We start from the raw sequence: 23,919 nt of genomic DNA on the forward strand, positions 1-23,919 counted from the left end.
ATCATAAAAATAAATAAATAATAATGTTTTGGGAAAGTTAACTAATTAACCGAATAAGAAAAGGTTGTCGAAATATAAACCCTAAAGAAACGCAATAATAGCGCGTGGATACACGTGGCAATAGAATAAGAGAATTCCAACCAGAGATTTGGCAAGGATACTGAGCATTGCATATTTTTCAGTCTGTTAATGGAGACAACTTCAAAAAGAAGAACACCAAAGTTGAAAAATAAAAGATAATTAATTAATATATAACTCCCCACATACAATTAATACAAATTAGAAAACAAATCCAATGTAACTAAAGCTATAATATAATCTAAGTTAATCTCAATTAATGATGAGCTAATTAGAAGAACAATGAGCATCATTACTTGTTGGAGAACTTAACGGGAACAGTGGAAGAAGTTCAGGCTCAGCTCCTCTCGGCGTACTCAATGGACTCGGATGCAAGTAAAATCCTTTCTCAGCAATGGCTCTCTCTTCTTCTTCCTCACACAGCTCCCTCGGACTGCCGCCGCGCGCGTGCACCTCCTCCATCGGCGATCTCGGGCTCACGCGCGAAAGAAACTCCAGGGTCGAAACGGGCGACACAAGGAAAGAATTTCCACGCTGCTTGAAGAAACAGAGCTCGTAGTTCCCGTTCGGGTTAACGCTACTGTTGTTGGGTTTGTTGTTGAGTTTGATTTCGAGCTTTTTGGCTGTTTGTCTTCGTTCATGGAGCTTGAATGCTGGTCTTTTCGGACCCACGTTGTGGATTGGGTGAGTTACAGGGAGCTTCGGGGCCGCGGGGTCGTCGGGTGCGCCAGTTAGTTTCTGAACTATTGTCCTGAACGTTGAAGGGTCGGCTTGGACAAAAGTTGTGTTGGGTGAAGCTGAGTCAGAGGGGTAAGCTGGCGGTGGCTGTTGCGACATGGTGGCGACGGTGGAGGTGGTGGCGTGGGAAGTGGAAGCCATGAAAGAGATCGGTGAGAAAGAAATGAAAGGTTTACATACATGTAAGTATATATATATATAAGATAAAAAAGAGAAAGATTTTGATTAGTTTTTGTTTGCTTTGAGAAATGGCGTTTATGTTTCCACTAAGGTTTGGTTGTGGACTTTTAGGCAGTGTTTGGGGTTGAGAATCTTTGGATTAAAGTATGTTTATTCGGTTCAGTTATTAATATTTTGAGTGCACGTTTTTATTTGCAGATGGTTAGCAAAAGGGTCAATAATATATCAACTCAATTCTTTCTTTCTCATACTTTATTCTCAAGTTAACTCTACTTAATCAATCATAAACTCATAACCAATTTTTTTTTTTCTTTTTTATGTTTGGGCTATCTTAAGCACGTCTCAACTAATCTCTTTAGTCTTAAAAATGTCAGTTAGATAAGAGTCTTAATAACTACCCCATTAGTACTTGAGTGTTCAGACGAATTTATGTACATCGTAACTAATCATTTGGGTCTTGGAATTGTTGGCCAATTAAAAGCTCCCGTGGTCACCCCTTTATTAGTGTTTAGGTATATGAGTTAATTTATACGCACTATAATTTATCTTCTGGGTCTTGAAACTGTCGGTGAAATAAAAACTTTTGTATCCACCCCTATTAATGTCTAGGAGGACAATTTAAAAGCTCATTTTAACGAGGTGATTAACTCATAACCAATTTTTACTACTAAATGAAGTTATCCCAGAACTAATAATACTAGGGATTCAAGAAATACTATTAGCGAAAGTTGTTAAAATAGAAAAGAAATGGATTGTGTCAAATGGGTAAAGTTGGTTACTGATGCATTTAAAACAGTGTTGAGCCAACAACCACAAAGATAAGCCACTTTTATGAAGTCTAAATGCTTTTCATTAAGTGACGCAAAATGTCTTTCCTGATGTAATAAGAGCAAACGGCATGTTCCCACTAAAGGTAAAGCGAAATGTCAACTTGCCACCCGTGGTTTCATAAATTTTAAATTCCCACCTTAAAAATAACACTGTTAACAAATTTTAAATTGCCACTGGTGGCCGGATTTTTGGAGTTTAGTCGCTTCACGATCCGGCGCCTATCGGCGCGAATCTGCCATCCGTTTGTGCTGTGCTTTTTCGGCGAGATTGGTGTTGATTGGAGTTTTTTTGCTGAGATTTTGAAAGGAGATTGTTTGTGTGTTGTTTGAAAGTCGTTTGGGATCGGTTAAGAAGTGTTTTGAGTTTGTTTTCTGGGATTGATGGAATTTTGGGGAGGACGATCGAAGCTTTGTAAATTTTTGCACTCCACCTGTTTGTAAAAATTCCCAAGCAATTGTCCTTTGAACGGTGGATTTCTCTCTTTTTTTTCTTTCCTCCCAATTTTTCTTTTCTCTCTTGTTTTCTTTGATGACTGATTGATAGTAGGTAATTTGTATTATGTGATTAAATTGTTTAATAGATTATTGATTGGGTTAGGAAGTGTTTGTAATTAGCGGTGGTTTTTGGCTGTATGGGGTAGATCTAGTGGCTGCTCATTTTCAGTTTGAATGTTTAATTGGGAATGACCTTTTAACCTTTGACTGACATATTAATCAATATTCTGTTAATTTAAGGATGGAATCTGAAACTTATGAAACAAGGGTGGGAACTTGCCATTTCGCATTACCTTGGGTGGGAAACATGTCGTTTACTCCATGTGTAATAATAATGGCTAAGAAAAAGAGTCCTGGAGAAATTCATCTGTTTAAAAACTTAAAATATAAAAAACTTGCATGCTTTGAATTTGAATGGTAGATAGCTGGCAATGAATGATGAAGAGAGAAGCAGGGTCAGCGGGGCATTGAAACAAGAAACGATGAGAGAAATAGGAGACTTTGCAGAGAGTCTGCAGAAAGCAGCTGGCTTATCAGAATTTTCTTCAGACTTTGTGTAAATTTTCTTTCAATCTTTATGCCTTTATTGTATTATTTTATTTTTTTTCAGGTTGAGGGATCAGGGTGATGGCCTGATGGGGTAAGTTTCGGTTTCTGTTTTTCTATCCCATTGTTTGCGTAAGGGAATTGCACATTAAAATTAGAGAGAAAAATAAAGTCAAGTTTGTTCAGGATCAGGATCAGGATCAGGAGGAGGTACTTTTGGCTTTGTGTTTTTGTTTGCTTTACTCTTCCTTTTCTTTCTGTCTTTGTGTTGCTTTTCTGGGATGGTTAGGATGTCTCTTACTTTTTTATTTTCTGTCTTTATTAATTCAATGGACACTTGTTTGTTCTTTTCTTCTTTATTTCTTGTCTCTTCTTTCATAAGCTTCAAATTTAATTTATTCCCTTTATATACTAATTGACAAACTTTTACCCACGTTAATAAATATCCCAAAACATAAGAAATCCCCTAATAAATATATCATTTAGGGCCCGTTTGGTTGGGAGTAACGTGAGATTACTAGAATTATATTATCTTATATTATTTTATTATCACGTTTAGTTGTCAAGTAATATAAGATTTTGGTAATTTTTAAATACCAATAATAGTTACTGTTGGTAATATTAGAGATAATTTGATTACCTCCATTTTCTTAGGTATTCTAAGATTATCGTGGTAATCTTTTTTTGTTATAATTCTATCTCTTATTAATAAAATTTTAGGACAATAATACCCTTATTTTTTAATTTATTTACATGAATATGTCTTTTACTATTTCACCTCAATTAATTAACTTTTTGGATAAAATTAACCTTAAATTTAAAACAAATTGCAGCCTGCTCAAGCCACCACCCCTACCCACTTGCCGTCGGAATGACGCACGGAATGCTGAAAATGGCCGTCGTGCGTTGATATGGCCGTTAACTGCCAGATTGACGGATCTGGTCGTTGACTGCGAGATTGACGAATCTAACCGTTGATGGCCAAATCGATGGTACATGGCCGTTAACGGCCATCGATCTGGCCGTCAATAGCCAGATCTATCACGTCTTGCCATTTCTGGCCAGATCTCTGGTCGAAAATGGCCATACGGCGCACGAGGCCATTTCCTGTCTCCCATGCGTCGTTAGATTGCCGGTCGACAGTGGCTGGGTTGATGGGGGTGCTTTGTTGATTTTCCAAACTTTTATTATGGGATTGTTTTTACTAAGTTTTTAAATGGAGGGGGGTTATATAATCCAAATAATAATCAATATTAAAAAATAATATAATAATAATATTTAATTAGAGGACAATTCAGTAATTTAAATAACATACCCATCAATTTATTCCTCCCAACCAAACATATTAATATATCATACACACCAATTAACTAAACACATTTTCCTAAAGATTCCCAATAATTTTTAAGATAATCTAACTTTCCAGTAATCGAATATTCCCTGAACCAAACGCCTCCCTTAATTATATTTTCTAGTTTTTAGATTTTTAGTTGTTCATGATTTTCATGGCATCCACGAGCAAGGTTAATTTTGAAGAAGAGGAGGTGAATTGTTATTAAATCCTTAAATTCTTTTTTTTCTTTTTTCTTTTTTTATGACTAGAGGGGTTTGAGCAGTTTGCACACACCTCAACTAATCCCTCAGGAACTTGGAATCACTAGCCGGGTAAGAGTTTCAATGGTCACCCTTATTAGCAATTGAAATAAATCAAATTCAAGACCTCTTGAGTTATATACCCAAAAGTTTTAATTAATCACTCGACTGGTCGATGGAAGTTAAATCCAATAAAACTCATTTTTCATGCAACAAGTTTGCGAATTGTACGTGAAATTATTATTATTTCTGTTGTTATTATTAATTCTGTAATGCTGCGGCTTGAATGGTTTGATGATTTCATTGTTGCTTAGGTATATTTTATTTATGTTACTAATTCATGTTTTATGAAACTGAATTTATCAATATTGGTTTAAGGTTCACATCTCAAATAGAAGCAATTTGTCGGCAGTGGTTGGCTGATGGACTCTAAAGAATTTGTTAGTAGTTTCGTTTAAGACATTGAATATGTGATAAGATAAAAATTCTATATTATAAATTTGAGAATAATGCTAAATCCACAATCCAATCTTATAACCTTCTTTCACAATTTCGACGTGACAGTTTGTTATTAGTTAGTTCGCAAAATAGGTCTCGCCTGCTTGTATGTATCTCGTTTGCCCATTTGTAAACTAACCAATAACAAACTACCATATCGGAGGTTACGAGATTAAGTTGTAAACCTAGCATTACTATAAATTTTATTATCCATCAATAAATACTTTTCCTAATAACTTTAAGTATGGATAATAATATAATATCATTGAATTAGGAAACTAAAATCAATTAATAATTTAATACAATTGTATTTAAATATTGGCAAGAGAACTGGACGAGTGGAAGTAGGCAAAGTGCAACAACACCATTCACCTAACTTATAAAAGAACACATTTTTACAACTAGTGTAATAGCTAGCTTTAATTTGTGGCGCATGTCAATTTTTTTTTTAATTCACTACTACTTGATCTACCAAGTCAATGGCTATATCAAACAAAATTTAAAAGTGTTTTGGTTTTGTTGGGCAAGAAATACATAACAGATAAATCCTCGGTTGGTATGTAAATATCTTGTGATATGGATCTCAGTTTCAAACTCAATTACTTAACTGACACTATATAAATCCTATTATCATCTATTTTGGGGGGACGGCGAAAAGAGATTGCAAAGAACTCATTAGAAACTCTTGTCAAAGTAGATCGCTTATTTTACATATTCAATAACATAATAGTAGACGTAAGTTTTACATGATAAGCAGTCGAATCACTTTAAAAAGTCTTTTGTTCTTTGTTATTTTATGTTAATTACTGCATATTCATCATCGTATTATTCTAGAACCGATCCATCGGGATTATGCGTTCATCTAACGTGGTTCTAACATTGTCAATCACATACTTCTGGTTGGTGCAATTTTCTCATTTTCCACATCAACATGTTTAAATTGGGTTCTGCTATAGTACAGCATCATCACTGTAACAATGTATCATCATGCAACATGAAACTGAAAAATCAAAATGTGAAACCAATAAACCATAAACTTTTGTAGTATGCACTTTTATCCTCATGGGTGCACAGCAGCCAACCTTAATCCTCTAAGAGGAGTTTGAGTATAAGCATGTTTGCCAGGACTCGATAGATGAGTTTAGAGATCAAGTTTTTGAATTCCGGTTATGGGGAGTTTCTGATTTTGAATTCTTGTAAGAGGAATTTTGAGGTCTCAGAAAGCTCTAAGTTCTATTCTCTATCTTCAATGCTTCGACAATGCAGAATCACTCGGTGTTTTACCTATGGAGCCTCTGAATGGACTATACATTGTGGATTGTAAATATTTGGAAGAGTTGAAGATCGAATATGCGCCAGAAGTACGAAAATCATCACAGCTTTTATGGTTTTCGCAACCTTGAGAATCCGAATAAATTTTTGCTAAGAACTTGACATTGCTTGTTTTTGCTCCTAACCTCAAGTTTATTAGTATATCAAGTTGTCCTAACATGAACCAGATAATCAATGTTTGAAATATTGAATAAGATTCCAGAAATGTCAGGAAATGTAAACCTATTTGCAAAAGTTGAATTTCTTACATTAATGGCTTCGTACATCTGAAGAAGATTTTAGTAAAAAAATGTCAAGAGCTTAAGAAACTTCCGCTTGATTCGAACAGCGCAAAGGAGCGTAAAATTATTAAGGGAGAAGAAGATTTGGTGGAAAGAACTTCACTGGGAAGATAGAGCCACTCAAAATGCTTTTATTTCATGTTTCAAGTGTGTCGATGATGATTAAATGACATGCATATATTGTTTGAACAATAGGATGATTTTTGTTTTGGGTGTTTTTTGGTTCAATAGTTGATTGTTTTGCATCACTCATGTTGTCTCTGTACATTTTTTTTTTAACCGGGGTGTTCAGGTTAACTTGTGCGTACCTCAACTAATCCATGGAGTTCATTGAACACCCTACAAGCTCAAAGGATCAGATAAATCACAATGTGGTAGATAGCCGTAAGTTTCTAACCTAAAAAGTCAATAAAGGAAGCAAACCGTTTTGATCGTCAGGCCAATCCCTTGGGGTTAATTTACATTTAGAGTTGTTGTTCGACAATTTGACTACATTGGAGAATTATATTTATGTATTAATCATAAATAGGTTTTTGTCTACATTCAGTTTCAATTGGAGGAATTTCTTTCAGACTTGCCTTTCATGATGATTATTGCAATACAACAATGAAGGTGAACCACATGAAAGCAAAGCCAAGCAACTAAAAATTTCAATCTAACTTGTCAAAATTCATCCAGCAACATCCCAATTCTTGTTTTATAACGAAACACAAAATATCCTTACATTTACAAGAGGCAGATAATAAAGCAAGAAAACAACCCTCATGCTACAAAAATTGGCCAATTCAACTTTTATTGATCAACTCATGTTTCTTAGCAGGAGAAGAAAGCTTTTTGTACACATTTATTGGAGCATCCAAAAAGAAATCTAAATCAATATTATCAAATATGACTGAAACTTCCCCTCTTTTTTTGTCCAACCATTTCTACAGTGTCAAAAAGAGAAGCAAAGAAATATCGCCGAATAAAACAGGACAGTACCTTCCCTGTGTCTTTTATTCCAGTGCTTTCTTTAACGAACGGAAGTGCAAATTGATTGCTGATTGTACAGCCCAGCTACCCCGTTAGTGAACTGCTGTCGGTTTCTTCGCCGCTTTGTGACAACTATAAATCCTTCACCATCCCCACTAGTATTGTTTACATCTTTCGTTTTTGGTTGTTCTTGATCATCAGACTGAGAAGCTAAGTTTGCCTTGCCTTTCTCGTTCCCATGAAGAATTTTTATGATCGCACTGTCATTTGCAATTGCATCTGAAGGATTTGCTGAATTCTCAACCTTCTTCTCATTACCGGCAGACTGATTTGGAGCATCCATATTATGCTGGACTGACTTTACAATGAAACTAAGCAGTATCTGCCTTGCCAGCTCTGACTTCTCAGCTTCTGAACAGCTCTTTCTTGAAGTATCATCCTTAACTTCATTGTTGGAGATTTTATAAACTTTTTCATCTTCTGCCTCGCTCGTTTCATTTGAAGAGTTTGACTCGTTCAAGGCATTTGAATCTGCATTTCCAGCATTTGTTTGCCAACCTCTTCTCGGTACGAATTCAGGTGCATGTGGGTTCATGATTCTTGAAGACCCAAATCCATCTCTTTCCATGGTGGGAGTGCGATATTTTGGAAAACCATGGTTCATGAAGTGAGAATGATTGGTTCTATAGTAGAGCGGTGATCTAGGCCCACAAGGAACTCTGGCAGCAGGCGGAGGTCCAGCTGGCTCTGCAAGCATGCCTTGACTAACTCTTACATCATAAATACTTGTGGCAGCTACTGAGTTTAGTGTGTGAGTCGTGGAGAGAGCTCCTGGATTGAATGGTTCAGCTGCAGCAGAAAGCTTACTCCCATTCGTTTCTATCAGCTTTTCATGGTTAGATGAACAAGGAACATCCTGAGGTTCTGCAGCAGTAGTTTCCGGTGGAGTTACACTTTCATGAATTTCTTTTGTTTGACCATCATCATGTAAATCCTCAGCTAGAGAGATATCATTAGTTGTCTCCTCTTTTGATGTCTCAGGTTCGATACCGCACACCTGGGTTTCAGTTTTTATGTCACTTACTTCTTTCTCCAGTAATGGCTTTAGAACTGTACCTGGTGGTGCAACAGCCACTTCCTTGTAAGATAGTGATTTGGAAGCCATGGCAGTCAGACTTGATGGACTGGTCAAAACTTTGGAACCAGAAGCTTTTGCCTGCAGTTTAATAGAATCCTTCATTGGTGACAACTCAGTTGTACTGATCCTTGGAGTTATTTGCTGTGCTGGGGATAAAGTTTCTCGCCAATAGCTTCTTTCTCTAAGTTTTGAATGTTCAGAATTATTTATGTTTAGCTTCGCAAGAAATGGTCGCCTCCGGCCTGATTTCCTGCCAGTAGCATTTCCTGACCTCCCTTTTGGATTGGCTTCTTGCCACCCTTCATCTGAAGTTATTTCTTCAACAAGTTCACCAGAGACTGTTGGTCTGTATCCAGTAGTATCATCATTCTGTTCTGGCTCTTCAGGATGAACCTTGCTTATCATTACTTCCTCCCTGTTGCTTTCTTTTACAGTCTTGCTGTCTTTTATTCCATCATGGAGCAAGGCATCTTTAACTATCACATCATGGTTTCCTTCATGGTTCTTCTCACTATTCTGCACTACCTGAAAATTTAAATCAAAAGCATTATAAGCATAGAATTCTTAATAAGTCAACATATCCTGTTCTTGCATAGTAGTAAAATTATATTAGTAAACGCTTAAGATCAGAAATAGGATAATTAAATGGAACTTGTGTAAGAACATTTGGACACTTGATATTTGATTTTGTGATTTTAATGTCAGAAAAACTCCACTAAATGGGAATTCAAGCTGTTATCTAAACAATATGTCAAGCTCATATATATAGCAATAATAAGCATGATAGGAAATGAGTAAGTTCTAATTGCAACCTTCAGAGTTTACTAAACAGGGAGAAAATCCTATCTTACAGAAGTTACATGCTTTTTGAATGGATGCAGGAATTACTCATATTTGTTCAGTAAATGCGAACCTATATGCAGCCAGCAGAATGTACTCTATTACGCAATTAATTAAAGCATCCAACAGCACAGAAAACAAAATGGAACATAAAAATGCACAAGAGCTATCTACTACCTTGGCACGTCGATGTTTCCTCTGTGCTTCATTTGCTTTAGAATCTTGATCAGGACTTATGTAATCCAGGAGATCTGATACACTGCAAAAAAGGATCAAAGGTTTTGGTGCCACCAAAAAATAATAGACAAATGTAAAAGCAAGTAATTTGGGAATACCCTATTAATACCTCAGGTGACCTTTACTTGCAATGGATGCATCTGGCTTTGGAGTTCCATTTCGTGCTGCTTCTTGTTGCTCTAGTGCTCTCGATTCAAAATATTCAAGCCATGCAGCAGCATCCTGCAAAAAATAAAAAATGGGATACTCTTATGACAGTTAATACACCTAAAACACAGCTCTAGTTTATTTTCTATCTCAATAATCCCCTTTCTTAAACATTGCCAACAAAAAAGAAGCCACCCAGATAGCCAAACCTCATAACCAAGAAACAAAAATATGACTACATGTGGTTACCTGAGTACGCAGGTCTTCTGGTCCAAGTTTTGATTGCAGTATCCTAAGTGTAGTTTGCTCGTGTTGAACACTTAATGAATATGCTTCCATCAGTGAAAGAGCTATGGCTATAGCATGATAGCTTGCAGCTGTCTGCAAGGTGAAAAAAGCCAAAAAAAAGAATGTTCAGTTTATTGAAAGATTACACAGTACAGAATTTGCAGATAAATAAAACACACACACACGCATGCAGGACAAGATCAATAATACTTCATCTTTTGCACAATTGTAATAGAGCTGTCGGATTATGCACTTTGAATAGTTGAAATTATATACACCCACACGTTAGACGTAATCTTAGCTATCACAAGTGTGTGCATTACCCAATGGTCAAGAATTGTATCACAATTGTGTAAAAAATGAGATACCATCTATCTGTTTTATATATATATATATATATATATATATATATAGAGAGAGAGAGAGAGAGAGAGAGAAAGAGAGAGAGAGAGAGAGACCTGTATATGATCTGCTCCTAATAGTCTTTGGTTGCATTTAAGAGCTTCATGTAGGTATCTAAGAGAAACATGAACATTTCCCATGCCCTCTTCCATCATAGCCACATTTATATATGTTGCAGCAGTGTTTGGATGTGAAAGTCCACAAGTAAAATGCAAAAGGTACAATGCACGATTTACATATCTGCCAAAATGCAGTAATGAGATCAAGAGAGCTGATAAAAGAGAAAATAAACTACGGAAAATTTTAAAAGAACTAATCTGTTAAAGGAACAGGTTCAACAGGAAATTTCCATTTTCCATTACTTCCACCTTTATTCTTTGATTATATGAGCTTGGTTAGGTAGAGACTAAGAAGCCGCAAATGTAATAGCTCTAGTAAATCAAGTAAAAATTAAACAACTAGTTTTCACTTACTTCAGAGCCAACTCAATGTGTTGAAGGCGATAATAAAATACAGAAATATCCCCATATCCTTTCATCGTATCTGGATGGTCAAGACCAAGTTCCCTCTCATTAATATCCAAAGCCTTCTGCTGATATATGGTTGCCTAAAAAGAAGACAGAAAAAAATCTTGAGTGAAAATAGTGCCACTCTCACATAGTCATATGCAGTTTATAATGATGAATGTGCAACTCAAACTTTCCACTCAATAACCGTTGTTAGATGGAAGATATAATAATGGTTAAAATCCCAAAGCTAAAGCCTAAATATAGCTGAGAAAATTGTGATACCTGATTAAAATCTCCAGTATGGTAGAGAACCACAGCCAGAAGACTGTAAGCACTTGCAGTAGTACGATGGTATGGACCACATACAGCAATCATCTTTGCTAACGCCTTAAAATGCAAATAATACATGATCTGAGATCAACCGATGTCCAACTACTTAAAGACATGTAGTTTTATGTCTGGATTGAGTGGGTTATTACCTTTGTACCATAAATGACAGCGTCCTCCACTTTTCCTTTATCAAGAGCTATTTTGGATGACTCTAATAAAGTCCTTCCATCTGCTGAAGTGCATCCCACATGCTGTAGAATACCGTAAAAATAGCACAGTTATGTCAGATTTATATACAGCCAACTCACTGAGATGTCAAAAAGTAAATCAGCAACATACTTAGAGAGAGAGAGAGAGTGCTACCTTGCATAAAGGAACCATGCTGACAATATCATCTCTCCTGAAGGGGCACGGGCATTCCATATCATAATCTCTTGGAACCAACTCCAACCCAATCTGGGAAACAATTACAAGTAAATTTCAAGTTTTCAACATAGATAGCAGCTAAAGCATACAAAAATAATGGTAACTACCTTATGGCAAAGCCCACGGAGAATTGAAATCTTTCTCAGATGCTGAAACTCATCCTCTAGAGACCAACCAAATCTTTTGCTAAGAAATTGTCGTAACCAGTGAACTTTGAGAGAATGGTCTTCATTCAAGCTTTGATCATCCCCCATTCCACAGCTGCCAAGTAAGAAATTCAGGGACGAAGCTATAGTGGCAGAAAGTTCTGCTACATTGTTAACAGATGCGACTACTGCTTTAAGTACATGCTTGAAAGCTCGAGTAACCATCTCATGAATACAAAGTGATTGTATGTGAGGAAGCTTCTCTGCAAGTTCAACCTGATTTGTAGAATGGGATTAACACAAACATAAGTCAATTTCTCAAAGAATTTTGTGTCTTACAGTTCTATCTAATGACTAGAAAGATTCAAGGTTTTGGAAGAGTTGAAGAAATTAAAAAATCCCATCATGTAGCATATATTCAAAGGAAACAATAGCACCGCAGTAGCAGCTGACTTACAGAATCAGACTTTTACAAAGGAAAAGACTAAAACTCAAGTGCGTATGTGTGTTGGTGTTATGGGTCCATGGGTACACATGTATGTGTGTGTGTGTGAGAGAGAGAGAGGGAGAGGGAGAAATGTCCTTACCACTCGACCTAAAGAGCGCATTTGTAGTCCCCTCAAATGCATAAAGTCAGTTAGTGTGCGGCCATCAACTGGAGAAAGTCCAAGTGATCCGAAGTCTGTTACCTAATAAAGTACTAAAATTAGACATAGACATATGGCATCCACAATCATTTGCAAAATAAAAGCTCTGAACAAGTAAAATAGTACCAGCTCTGGTAAAGCAATTTCATCATAATATTTGTACGCCATTTTCATAAGCTCATCCATTGCCTGTTGAAAGAAGTAAACTAAAACAATTATTCTGGAGGTAACAAAAATGAATATTGTCCCACAACAATAAAAATACTAAAAATCACAAGAATATAATGAGCAAGAGAAGTATCAGCATCAACACATAAAAAAAGAAAATTATATACTTTGGTTTTTGAGGATAAATGCAAAATTTATTTGAAACAGATTCAGAGACCTTTAAATGGAGCCTGGTTCCAGATTCTTTCAAACGCGAGAAGGCTTCTTCAGAAATTAGTTTCTTCAGTTCCATCTCACCATTGAGCTCCCCATTGCTTTGCTGTCCGACATTATTTTCCACATTAAATCTGCATGGTCCAGTATCATTTTCTTCTTTCTCATTTGTGCTGTTAGGCTTATTATCCCTCTTTTTCAAAAATTTAAATTGTTTTCCAAGACCTTTGACGGCATGTTCAGCCTCATTATCAATCCCAGATCCCATAGAATTCAAATCTGTTGGTGTTTCCTGCCTTTGTAAATGTTGTACCCAACAAGAACCAAGTTCCCATCTGATAGATCTTTCAAAAGCAGTTGGCTCCCCCTCTAACTTGGTCAAACTTTCTTTAATCACTTTTCGAACAAGACTTTTAGAAGCTCCTGAATCATCCAAATTGCACAGGGGTGGCTGGCCTCCTACAGGTGATTCAGCAGCAAAAGACTTGTGCAGCAGAAACCTTAAGCTGCAAATTATTTATCACGTCAAAACTACGTAAATGAAGAAAGACATGAATGCATGCAACATAAGTTTTGTCAGTGCAAACCTGTTAGTAATTTTGTAGCTATCACAAGTGTGTGCATTACCCAATGGTCAAGAATTGTATCACAATTGTGTAAAAAATGAGATACCATCTATCTGTTTTATATATATATATATATATATATATATATATAGAGAGAGAGAGAGAGAGAGAGAGAAAGAGAGAGAGAGAGAGAGACCTGTATATGATCTGCTCCTAATAGTCTTTGGTTGCATTTAAGAGCTTCATGTAGGTATCTAAGAGAAACATGAACATTTCCCATGCCCTCTTCCATCATAGCCACATTTATATATGTTGCAGCAGTGTTTGGATGTGAAAGTCCACAAGTAAAATGCAAAAGGTACAATGCACGATTTACATATCTGCCAAAATGCAGTAATGAGATCAAGAGAGCTGATAAAAGAGAAAATAAACTACGGAAAATTTTAAAAGAACTAATCTGTTAAAGGAACAGGTTCAACAGGAAATTTCCATTTTCCATTACTTCCACCTTTACTCTTTGATTATATGAGCTTAGTTAGGTAGAGACTAAGAAGCCGCAAGTGTAATTGCTCTAGTAAATCAAGTACAAATTAAACAACTAGTTTTCACTTACTTCAGAGCCAACTCAATGTGTTGAAGGCGATAATAAAATACAGAAATATCCCCATATCCTTTCATCGTATCTGGATGGTCAAGACCAAGTTCCCTCTCATTAATATCCAAAGCCTTCTGCTGATATATGGTTGCCTAAAAAGAAAACAGAAAAAAATCTTGAGTGAAAATAGTGCCACTCCCACATAGTCATATGCAGTTTATAATGATGAATGTGCAACTCAAACTTTCCACTCAATAACCGTTGTACAGAGGGAAGATATAATAATGGTTAAAATCCCAAAGCTAAAGCCTAAATATAGCTGAGAAGATTGTGATACCTGATTAAAATCTCCAGTATGGTAGAGAACCACAGCCAGAAGACTGTAAGCACTTGCAGTAGTACGATGGTATGGGCCACATACAGCAATCATCTTTGCTAACGCCTTAAAATGCAAATAATACATGATCTGAGATCAACTGATGTCCAACTACTTAAAGAAATGTAGTTTTATGTCTGGATTGAGTGGGTTATTACCTTTGTACCATAAATGACAGCGTCCTCCACTTTTCCTTTATCAAGAGCTATTTTGGATGACTCTAATAAAGTCCTTCCATCTGCTGAAGTGCATCCCACATGCTGTAGAATACCATAAAAATAGCACAGTAATGTCAGATTTATAAACAGCCAACTCACTGAGAGGTCAAAAAGTAAATCAGCAACATACTTAGAGAGAGAGAGAGAGTGCTACCTTGCATAAAGGAACCATGCTGACAATATCATCTCTCCTGAAGGGGCACGGGCATTCCATATCATAATCTCTTGGAACCAACTCCAGCCCAATCTGGGAAACAATTACAAGTAAATTTCAAGTTTTCAACATAGATAGCAGCTAAAGCATATAAAAATAATGGTAACTACCTTATGGCAAAGCCCACGAAGAATTGAAATCTTTCTCAGATGCTGAAACTCATCCTCTAGAGACCAACCAAATCTTTTGCTAAGAAATTGTCGTAACCAGTGAACTTTGAGAGCATGGTCTTCATTCAAGCTTTGATCATCTCCCATTCCACAGCTGCCAAGTAAGAAATTCAGGGACGAAGCTATAGTGGCAGAAAGTTCTGCTACATTGTTAACAGATGCGACTACTGCTTTAAGTACATGCTTGAAAGCTCGAGTAACCATCTCATGAATACAAAGTGATTGGATGTGAGGAAGCTTCTCTGCAAGTTCAACCTGATTTGTAGAATGGGATTAACACAAACATAAGTCAATTTCTCAAAGAATTTTGTGTCTTACAGTTCTATCTAATGACTAGAAAGATTCAAGGTTTTGGAAGAGTTGAAGAAAGTAAAAAATCCCATCATGTAGCATATATTCAAAGGAAACAATAGCACCGCAGTAGCAGCTGACTTACAGAATCAGACTTTTACAAAGGAAAAGACTAAAACTCAAGTGCGTATGTGTCTTGGTGTTATGGGCCCATGGGTACACATGTATGTGTGTGTGTGTGAGAGAGAGAGAGGGAGAGGGAGAAATTTCCTTACCACTTGACCTAAAGAGCGCATTTGTAGTCCCCTCAAATGCATAAAGTCAGTTAGTGTGCGGCCATCAACTGGAGAAAGTCCAAGTGATCCGAAGTCTGATACCTAATAAAGTATTAAAATTAGATATATAGACATATGGCATCCACAATCATTTGCAAAATAAAAGCTCTGAACAAGTAAAATAGTACCAGCTCTGGTAAAGCAATTTCATCATAATATTTGTACGCCATTTTCATAAGCTCATCCATTGCCTGTTGAAAGAAGTAAACTAAAAAAATTATTCTGGAGGTAACAAAAATGAATATTGTCCCACAACAATAAAAGTACTAAAAATCACAAGAATATAATGAGCAAGAGAAGTATCAGCATCAACACATAAAAAAAGAAAATTATATACTTTGGTTTTTGAGGATAAATGCAAAATTTATTTGAAACAGATTCAGAGACCTTTAAATGGAGCCTGGTTCCAGATTCTTTCAAACGCGAGAAGGCTTCTTCAGAAATTAGTTTCTTCAGTTCCATCTCACCATTGAGCTCCCCATTGCTTTGCTGTCCGACATTATTTTCCACATTAAATCTGCATGGTCCAGTATCATTTTCTTCTTTCTCATTTGTGCTGTTAGGCTTATTATCCCTCTTTTTCAAAAATTTAAATTGTTTTCCAAGACCTTTGACGGCATGTTCAGCCTCATTATCAATCCCAGATCCCATAGAATTCAAATCTGTTGGTGTTTCCTGCCTTTGTAAATATTGTACCCAACAAGAACCAAGTTCCCATCTGATAGATCTTTCATAAGCAGTTGGCTCTCCCTCTAACTTGGTCAAACTTTCTTTAATCACCTTTCGAACAAGACTTTTAGAAGCTCCTGAATCATCCAAATTGCACAGGGGTGACTGGCCTCCTACAGGTGATTCAGCAGCAAAAGACTTGTGCAGCAGAAACCTTAAGCTGCAAATTATTTATCACGTCAAAACTACGTAAATGAAGAAAGACATGAATGCATGCAACATAAGTTTTGTCAGTGCAAACCTGTTAGTAATTTTGCAAAAGTATGAAAAAAGATAAGACAAAAGTTGACCTATTTCAGTGACTTATCATCAACCTTAATTGCACTATCACGCAACTTTAATCTTTCTTTGAAATTTTATATACAATGTGTGTTGTAATTTCATTAATATAATGAATGCAAACAAGTCAGGGCACAAAACTAAAAATAGTGGCATTTTATTTTTAGGACAGCTACTGAGTGTTCCTGCAACCATTCCTTATCATTTACGTGATACACCACAATGCATTTGAGAATTGTGCCTGGAAGTTAGAGAACCCCCAATTATTGCAAATAAGAAGAGTCATTTCCAAGTCTACAGTGTGCTGTTAGCAGAGTGGATATTCCTAACATGAAATCAGCTTTTGTTTCTTTAGTTTATTACTCAAACCAGGACTAGAAGACAACCCCAGCAAGAATTTCGCAGATGAAATTCCCTTAAAAAGGTCAATGACTATGTCCCTCTGTAACATCAGAAAAAGGAGGAACTCCTTTGAATTAAATATCCCCAATACCAGCAATCAAAACATTTTTTATCCAGTTTAGACTGCAAAAATTCCCCCATCATAAATTCAAATGTGATAGATAGAAAACTGTGTAGCTCATACTAGTTAGTATAAAGTTAAACTTTCACATTCTCCAACTATGTGGTTTGCTATGTGCACAAAACAGCAGAGATTGTTCAAATTTGTTGACATTGAAAGCACTGAGTCATAATTCAGACCTGTTAATATTAAGAGCATTAGCCCCTCCCTCTTGTTGATCCTCAATTTCAATATCTTGTGCTTCAAACTTTTCCTTCTTCACATCACCAACAACTTTTACCACGGCAATGTATCCACAATGCCTTACAATGACAATGCCCAATGAGGAAGTATCCTGTCAAGTACTATATTGTTAAGTGCACTTTCTCAAAAATTCTTTGTTAAAAAAAAAAAATAAAGAAAGAAAAGAGAACCTAGATTTTCTAAAAGCTTTCCTATCAAAAAAAAATATAATTATATTGATTCTAAAAAGAAAAAGAAAGAATCTAACATGCTGAATAATCCTGCAATTTCACCAAGTTGAGATGGTCCAATCATGTACAACCAAAAGTAATAGTTTAAGTTGAAACGAGCTACAAAGAGAAAATCAAAAAACAAGGATAAAAACAGAGAAAAGAGCTGCCATCGTGGGATTCTCAATAGTTAGGTTATACACAAAAGTTAAAATTTCCAGGAAGAACCTGAACTATACCTTTTGAGCAACATGCACACATATATATATAGAGAGAGAGAGAGAGAGACTGACGGATATAGGTAAAAGGGTCATTATCAGGAAAGATCAGACAAAAAAAATAAATGAGGGACACCCAACCCAAATAAAAAAATTGCCTCCCATTATGGTAGAGCTATCCCACTACCATATATCCAAATTCACTTAAGTGAATTTTTCCTATTATGTGTTTGTGTGTGTATGAAAGGATGAAGGAATGAAAGACAAATGTACATACATGAACAACTACACTCTCGTCTGCAGTAACCCCTTTAAGTAAATTCCTTTGAGCAATTTCCTCTGCAGACATGCCAGATGATTGATTGCCATTAATTTTTACTTCAGACTTCAAGCTTGCATCTGCAATATCACGTATTATCGTGATGGACAAGTCCCCCACACGATCCTCATGCAAGACTGCACCAGGATGCCAATTTATTGTTTTATCATTTAAACTGGAATCAATGAGACGGCATATTGCTTCAACAGCTTTAAAAATTGAGACATCAACAAATTGGCTATGAAGCAAAAAGGCCTTTCGGTCTCTGACCACCCTCTCCTCTTCGGTTTTGCAAGGAAGGTTAGCTAGTATAGCAAATTCTGTTGCCCATGGTCGTAGATCATGTTCTCCATCTCTTCCCTGGCCCCCACCATTGCCACCCCAATTCTCATCTTCTGCCGGCAGGGGTACGAAGTTTGACGGAGACTCAGCAATAGATGGAGGGACAAGCCATGTATTTCCTCGAAATCCATAAGGAAGATTACCAAACTGAAAAAGGGCAATAAATAAATTAATCAAAGCTTTACACACCTTTTCTTTCAACTAAAGATACCATAAAGTCTCAGTTGCATTTACAGTGGCAAATAACATGTCAGTGTAGGAAATGTTACCTTGTTGTGTTCAACAAAAGCTTTCATTAAGGATTCATATGCCTGCATTAAGCAAAAAGAACACAAATATTAACCAAAATAGAGCAGCATGTGAAAAACTAGGATCAAATCCATGAAATGCAATGCAATCCAGCTGTGTATTGACCAAAACCAATTGAATAGCTTCAGTTAAGAAAACAAAAAAGTAGAGTTCCAAATGAAAAGTAGAATCTGGCAAAACTCTGCCGTTAGAGCCGACACAAAGTCGATTGCAAGAAGAGAATTTTACAACCTAACCAAATAGCAGCACTACATTCAAATGCAACAATGCAGCTAAGCACATGGAACCATTGTGAAGATATACATCAAAACAAGTTTAGACTACTCACATTGGCAAAACCCCGACTGAGATTTTGCAGAAGATCAACCAAGGAGTGGCTTTGAAAAAACTGCTTCCCCAATGTATAAAACCCTTTAACTGATGCAACCACTTGTATTAACTTTCCATTGCAGATCTTTATCTGTATGCATAGAACACATTTTCAGTTTCACTACACTCATAGGCAAAGAAAAGCAGCAAACATCACATTCCAAAAATAAATAAATTAAAATAACGTAAAACATATGTCACCAAACAATATGGTTATTGCAGATGACATAAAAGTAGAACAGATGCGATTTTATATTTTCATAAACAATTTTCACTTTGAGTTTTATCTTTTTAGAAAGCGTTCTCTGAGTTTCAGAAAATCACTTTATAGGTGTTCTTTTCAAGACTACTTTCGTGTGTTCGTACTTAAAAAAGTGCTTCTTGAGAATATCAATTTATCGTCACAACTTTCACCTGAATTTCAAAGAAATCGCCATCTCGTTTCTCTTCGTCTTTACGCTCACATCTCTTCAAATCTGCAAACCAAAATTTAAAAGAAAAAAATGTTAATAAACTTCAATTCTTATATTAAAAACGAAATAAATACAGTCATTATAATAAATAATAGTAAACTTACGTAAGATCGGAGGAGAAAGGTGAGCGAAAGAGAAGAAGTCATAAAACTCGGAGAGTTTAGGCGTCGGGCGAATGGCCGCCATGTCCCAACAAGACGACAGAGGCGACATAACCGACGCGCCATCGGAGGGTGACGTGGCGCGTAGCCGATTTCGGTCATCAGACGGCGCAGGCGTATTCGATGCAGGCTGGTGAGGCCTACTTCCGTTCTTTTTGGTGCGTGATTCTGATGATGGCGGTGACCGGGCGTTTCTGGTCTTGGAGAACCTGGTGGTGCACGCTACGATATCGAGGAGTCTCCGCACGTGAGCCACCGCCTGAGATTCGTCGGTGTAGTCCTCTGTTCCACATAGTGGCAGAAATGTAATAACAAAACATTTCAGGGGCAAAATTTCATACTTTAGAACTAAAATAGAAACAATATAATTTTCACTTAATTTGAGAACCTATGAATAATATTACAAGATTTAGAGTAAACTAAACGTTTATTATAGTCAGTCCCCTTATATTTGCTGAAATAACAAAGGTCACCCATAGATATCAGAAACATAGGGTGTTTTTTGCCATTTCATGAAACATACGGGAGTTGATTAACAACACTTATAAAACAGGTGCGGATTTAAACACATAAATCATGTCTAACCTAACCTAAAAAGAATCTTAGTCTTATGTGGGGTGACAAAGTGAGATTAGATTCTATGGTACAATATAGAATAGCAATTTGAATAAGGCCAAGCAATGGCCACATTTGACAGGTCATTTTCATGAAATAAGGTAAACTAACCATTAGCTATAAAAAGAAAGAATCTTTACATCTACCCAAAATACAAGAATAAACGTTTGCTTCCTTGACCTCACTATCCATATATATTAAACTCATGTGTCTTTCACCCACTTGCACTAATCAATACCAAATATCAAACTACAAAATTATTGGAATAATAATATTACGTGTAAACTATTCTTAGGTGACTGAATGATTGGACCAAGACTCTTTGGTATATTATTTAAAAGGTTTTAAGTTCAAATCACCTACTCGATCATTAACTTTAAGAGTCATCTCAATTGTTAATAAGGATACCCACTAAAGACTCAGTTTCTAATAGAAATACTCATTGAAGACTTCAATTGCTAATAGAGATGACCTTAATTACTAATAGGAATACTCATTGAAAACCTCAGTTCCTAATATATTTACCCATAATAGAAAATACCCGGTCATTAACTTCGTGGCCCTGGCATTAGGAAAATGCAACTAAACAAAACTTGAAAGACCTATAGTGAGGCCCTAACAGAACCAACCAATATGCAATAATTTTGAGTGCAAGGCGGCAGTGGAATGGAAGCTAATGATGCTTAGCGTTGGCGATAAAAACAATGTGCGAAATTAATGAAAATGGACCCATTACCAAAAAGGCAAGATTTGCCCATTTTAGATTTTATTCCAATCACGGTTTCAAGCCGAATACTTCATTGTGAAATCTGACCTCTCTCTGATACAACATGACTAATTTTAATGTACGTTTAACACGTTTTTTTTAATATAAAAAAAAAAAGTATGTGAAACCTAAAATGATATTATAAATAATTAACGTATTTGATAAAATATAGTTTACAAGTATATTTTATTATAAAATAACTAAATAAAATACTATATTAAATAAAGATATATTATAAAATTTTAAAATTAAACAAGGATAATATAGTAATATACTTAGTCAAATTAACTTATAAGTAAAGTGCTATAAACAAAATAAAAATATCTCTCTCTCAAACTTTTTTTTTTTTTTTTTTTTTTTTTGCTTATAAACTCAACTCCCAAGTTCAAAAAAGTATAAAACAAACAGATTAGCTTAATTTTAGAGCTTATAAATTTAGACAAACGCTCCAAAAAGATACGTACGCACAAAATAGAAATTAGGCATACTAAACATTGGAAAATGCCTAAGGTTTGGGCACAAATTTTGTCCTATTAAATATGATATAAATATTATATTAAAGGTCCACTGCAAACTGTCAGTCCTGAAATTTCTAGAGCTATTAAAATTGTACCTTGAGTTGGGAATACTTGAAGCCTCAATGTACAACCACAAGAAGCATGGTGTCAGGTTGAAGATGCAAATTTCGTCTTCCTAGGAATAATTTTTACTATTTTTATAATGGTTAAAAAATTATTCAAGAAAGTTTAAAATTTAATAACTTTTTTTCATCCACTTTTAAAATACAATTTTATTATTTAAATATTCTAGCATAGTTACAACCTCACACCATTATTCTCTTTATTGATCATCACTCACCAAAACCTCTCAATCTTACTCCTGCCAACCCCTCCAATCACCGACAATCAAGTGATTTGTATTTACGCAACCGTCTCGCCCAAGTCAAATTTCGATCAATCTCAATCACCAAAAGACTCATCGACCTTCCCTTTTCAAAAATTTAACAGCTTAGAACTGTCGGAATATAAATTTAAGTGATAAAGTAATAATTTAAAAGTTTGTGGGTGAAAAAATGTCATTAAATCATTATTTGGGTGAAAAAAAGTTGTTAACTCAAAAATAATTTTGTGAAAGAAAGAAAGGACTACCACTACCCACACTTTGTTTTACTGGGTTTTCATTATATTTTCAATTTTATCATCCACAAAATCTACTCAATTTATGGTTTAGGAGAATATTTTATAGTTTAAGCCCGCCTAAATAAATAAATACAAATTAAAAGATATTAAAAGAACCCACATGGGAGGGGTGATGCTGATTGTGAAATTTTATTATGAGAAAAAGAGTTTCACCTACCTTCAACCATTTGCAGCAAACATGGCTTCAAAGTAACCACCTCTACTCTGTCATTCAATCTCTGGCCTTTGACCTGATAATTAATTAATTAATTATAAATATTTATTCAAAGTTAAATATATATATATATAGTGAAAAATAAAAATACCTCATGAGACAAAGAGTAGTTTGTTAGGTGGCAAGTTTCTACATTCACAGCTAATAGCTTTCTCACATCAAGTATCTTGTCAGTGGAGATGCCCTTCACATAAATAACAAATAATTATACCATTTAATTATCTTCCATTAATGCAGAAAATATAAAGAATATGTTTACCTTGAGAATCACTTGTGATTCAGATGGAGTGATGACTGTTATATCAAGAACACTAGGCACCACCACTGCACAAAAACAAAAAATATGAATAAATGCTTTCATTCAAACAACACCTTCTGAAAGTGATTTTCTTCGTTCCAGAAACAAAAAAAAAAAAAAGAAAGAAACTACTGTCAAATAGATTCAAAAGTGATTGAAATAAACCTTTCTCTTCTTTGTTCTTCTTCTTCTCAGCCTTGGTTTTATTAGACTTCCCTCTTCCAGACCTTGGAGCCATTGATACTTCAAGTAATCTCTCTTTGATAATCTCTTCAAAAAACCAGACACAAATTCAAGAACCCAGTTGCAAGAACATTGATATTGTCACCAACAGACATTCAACATAAAAAATTTCACTCCACCAACGGCAGGAATGAACCAATGATGCCTAGATAGGAACAAGCAGAAGCAGAAATGAAAATGTCTTTCAAAAAAAGCGCTTTTGTAAAAAAAGAAAAAGAAATACAAACTGGTAAAGGAAGATAGGATAAGGGGTTTTGGGTTTACCCTCTTTGTGGATTGTTGAGCAATCCTGGCCTCTCCTTGTTGCTAAAAGTCTGATTGCCTTTCTCTCTCTCTCTCTGTCTCTGTCTCTGTATCTCTCTCTCTCTCTCTCTAATTATAGGAGGAAGCGGCACTTGCATGAAGACAACGACTCAAATTGGTGGGCCAATGGGTTCAAGATTTTGGGCCGTTGAGATTGTGACACGTGGTGGGTATGGTGGGTTTGCAGTTATAGTTGAGCCAGTTTTGTTTTATCAGATGTTTGGGGCCGTTGGGTTGCGGTCTCACCGGTGCATGAGTGATTAGTGTAATTAATTAAAATCAGGACTCTTAATTTGGCACATTATTAC

At 35.7% G+C, this 23,919-nt stretch overlaps 2 protein-coding genes across 2 annotated transcripts; both read right to left on the minus strand.

Moving 5' to 3' along the window:
- Window positions 1-261: 261 nt before the first annotated feature.
- LOC116107903 (VQ motif-containing protein 11-like) lies at window positions 262-1,070 on the minus strand. Its single transcript, XM_031394174.1, has one exon. The coding sequence runs from the start codon at window positions 955-957 to the stop codon at window positions 346-348; it is 612 nt and encodes a 203-aa protein (XP_031250034.1). The 5' UTR covers window positions 958-1,070; the 3' UTR covers window positions 262-345.
- A 6,266-nt stretch (window positions 1,071-7,336) lies between these two features.
- LOC116107895 (protein TSS) lies at window positions 7,337-23,536 on the minus strand. Its single transcript, XM_031394168.1, has 23 exons — window positions 23,231-23,536; window positions 23,027-23,091; window positions 22,859-22,951; window positions 22,711-22,783; window positions 19,917-20,255; window positions 19,754-19,815; window positions 19,299-19,430; window positions 18,931-18,972; window positions 18,278-18,808; window positions 17,510-17,664; window positions 13,039-13,540; window positions 12,780-12,842; window positions 12,594-12,695; window positions 11,968-12,282; window positions 11,798-11,890; window positions 11,584-11,685; window positions 11,387-11,491; window positions 11,069-11,202; window positions 10,652-10,835; window positions 10,155-10,286; window positions 9,868-9,980; window positions 9,699-9,780; window positions 7,337-9,206 (listed from the first exon to the last, which is right to left on the minus strand). The coding sequence occupies exons 1-23, from the start codon at window positions 23,301-23,303 to the stop codon at window positions 7,584-7,586; spliced, it is 5,115 nt and encodes a 1,704-aa protein (XP_031250028.1). The 5' UTR covers window positions 23,304-23,536; the 3' UTR covers window positions 7,337-7,583.
- Between the last annotated feature and the right edge of the window lie 383 nt (window positions 23,537-23,919).

The sequence above is a fragment of the Pistacia vera genome, unplaced genomic scaffold (assembly GCF_008641045.1).
Source record: "Pistacia vera cultivar Batoury unplaced genomic scaffold, PisVer_v2 Contig549, whole genome shotgun sequence".
In the NCBI taxonomy this organism is placed as follows: domain Eukaryota; kingdom Viridiplantae; phylum Streptophyta; class Magnoliopsida; order Sapindales; family Anacardiaceae; genus Pistacia; species Pistacia vera.

Coding starts and splice junctions, on each gene's coding strand:
- LOC116107903 (XM_031394174.1), bottom strand. CDS start 957: ATGGCTTCCACTTCCCACGCCACCACCTCCACCGTCGCCACCATGTCG.
- LOC116107895 (XM_031394168.1), bottom strand. CDS start 23,303: ATGGCTCCAAGGTCTGGAAGAGGGAAGTCTAATAAAACCAAGGCTGAG. Junction 18,809..18,930: donor CTTTTGTTGAACACAACAAG/GTAACATTTCCT, acceptor GCCCTTTTTCAG/TTTGGTAATCTTCCTTATGG. Junction 17,665..18,277: donor ACGAGAGTGTAGTTGTTCAT/GTATGTACATTT, acceptor AGTACTTGACAG/GATACTTCCTCATTGGGCAT.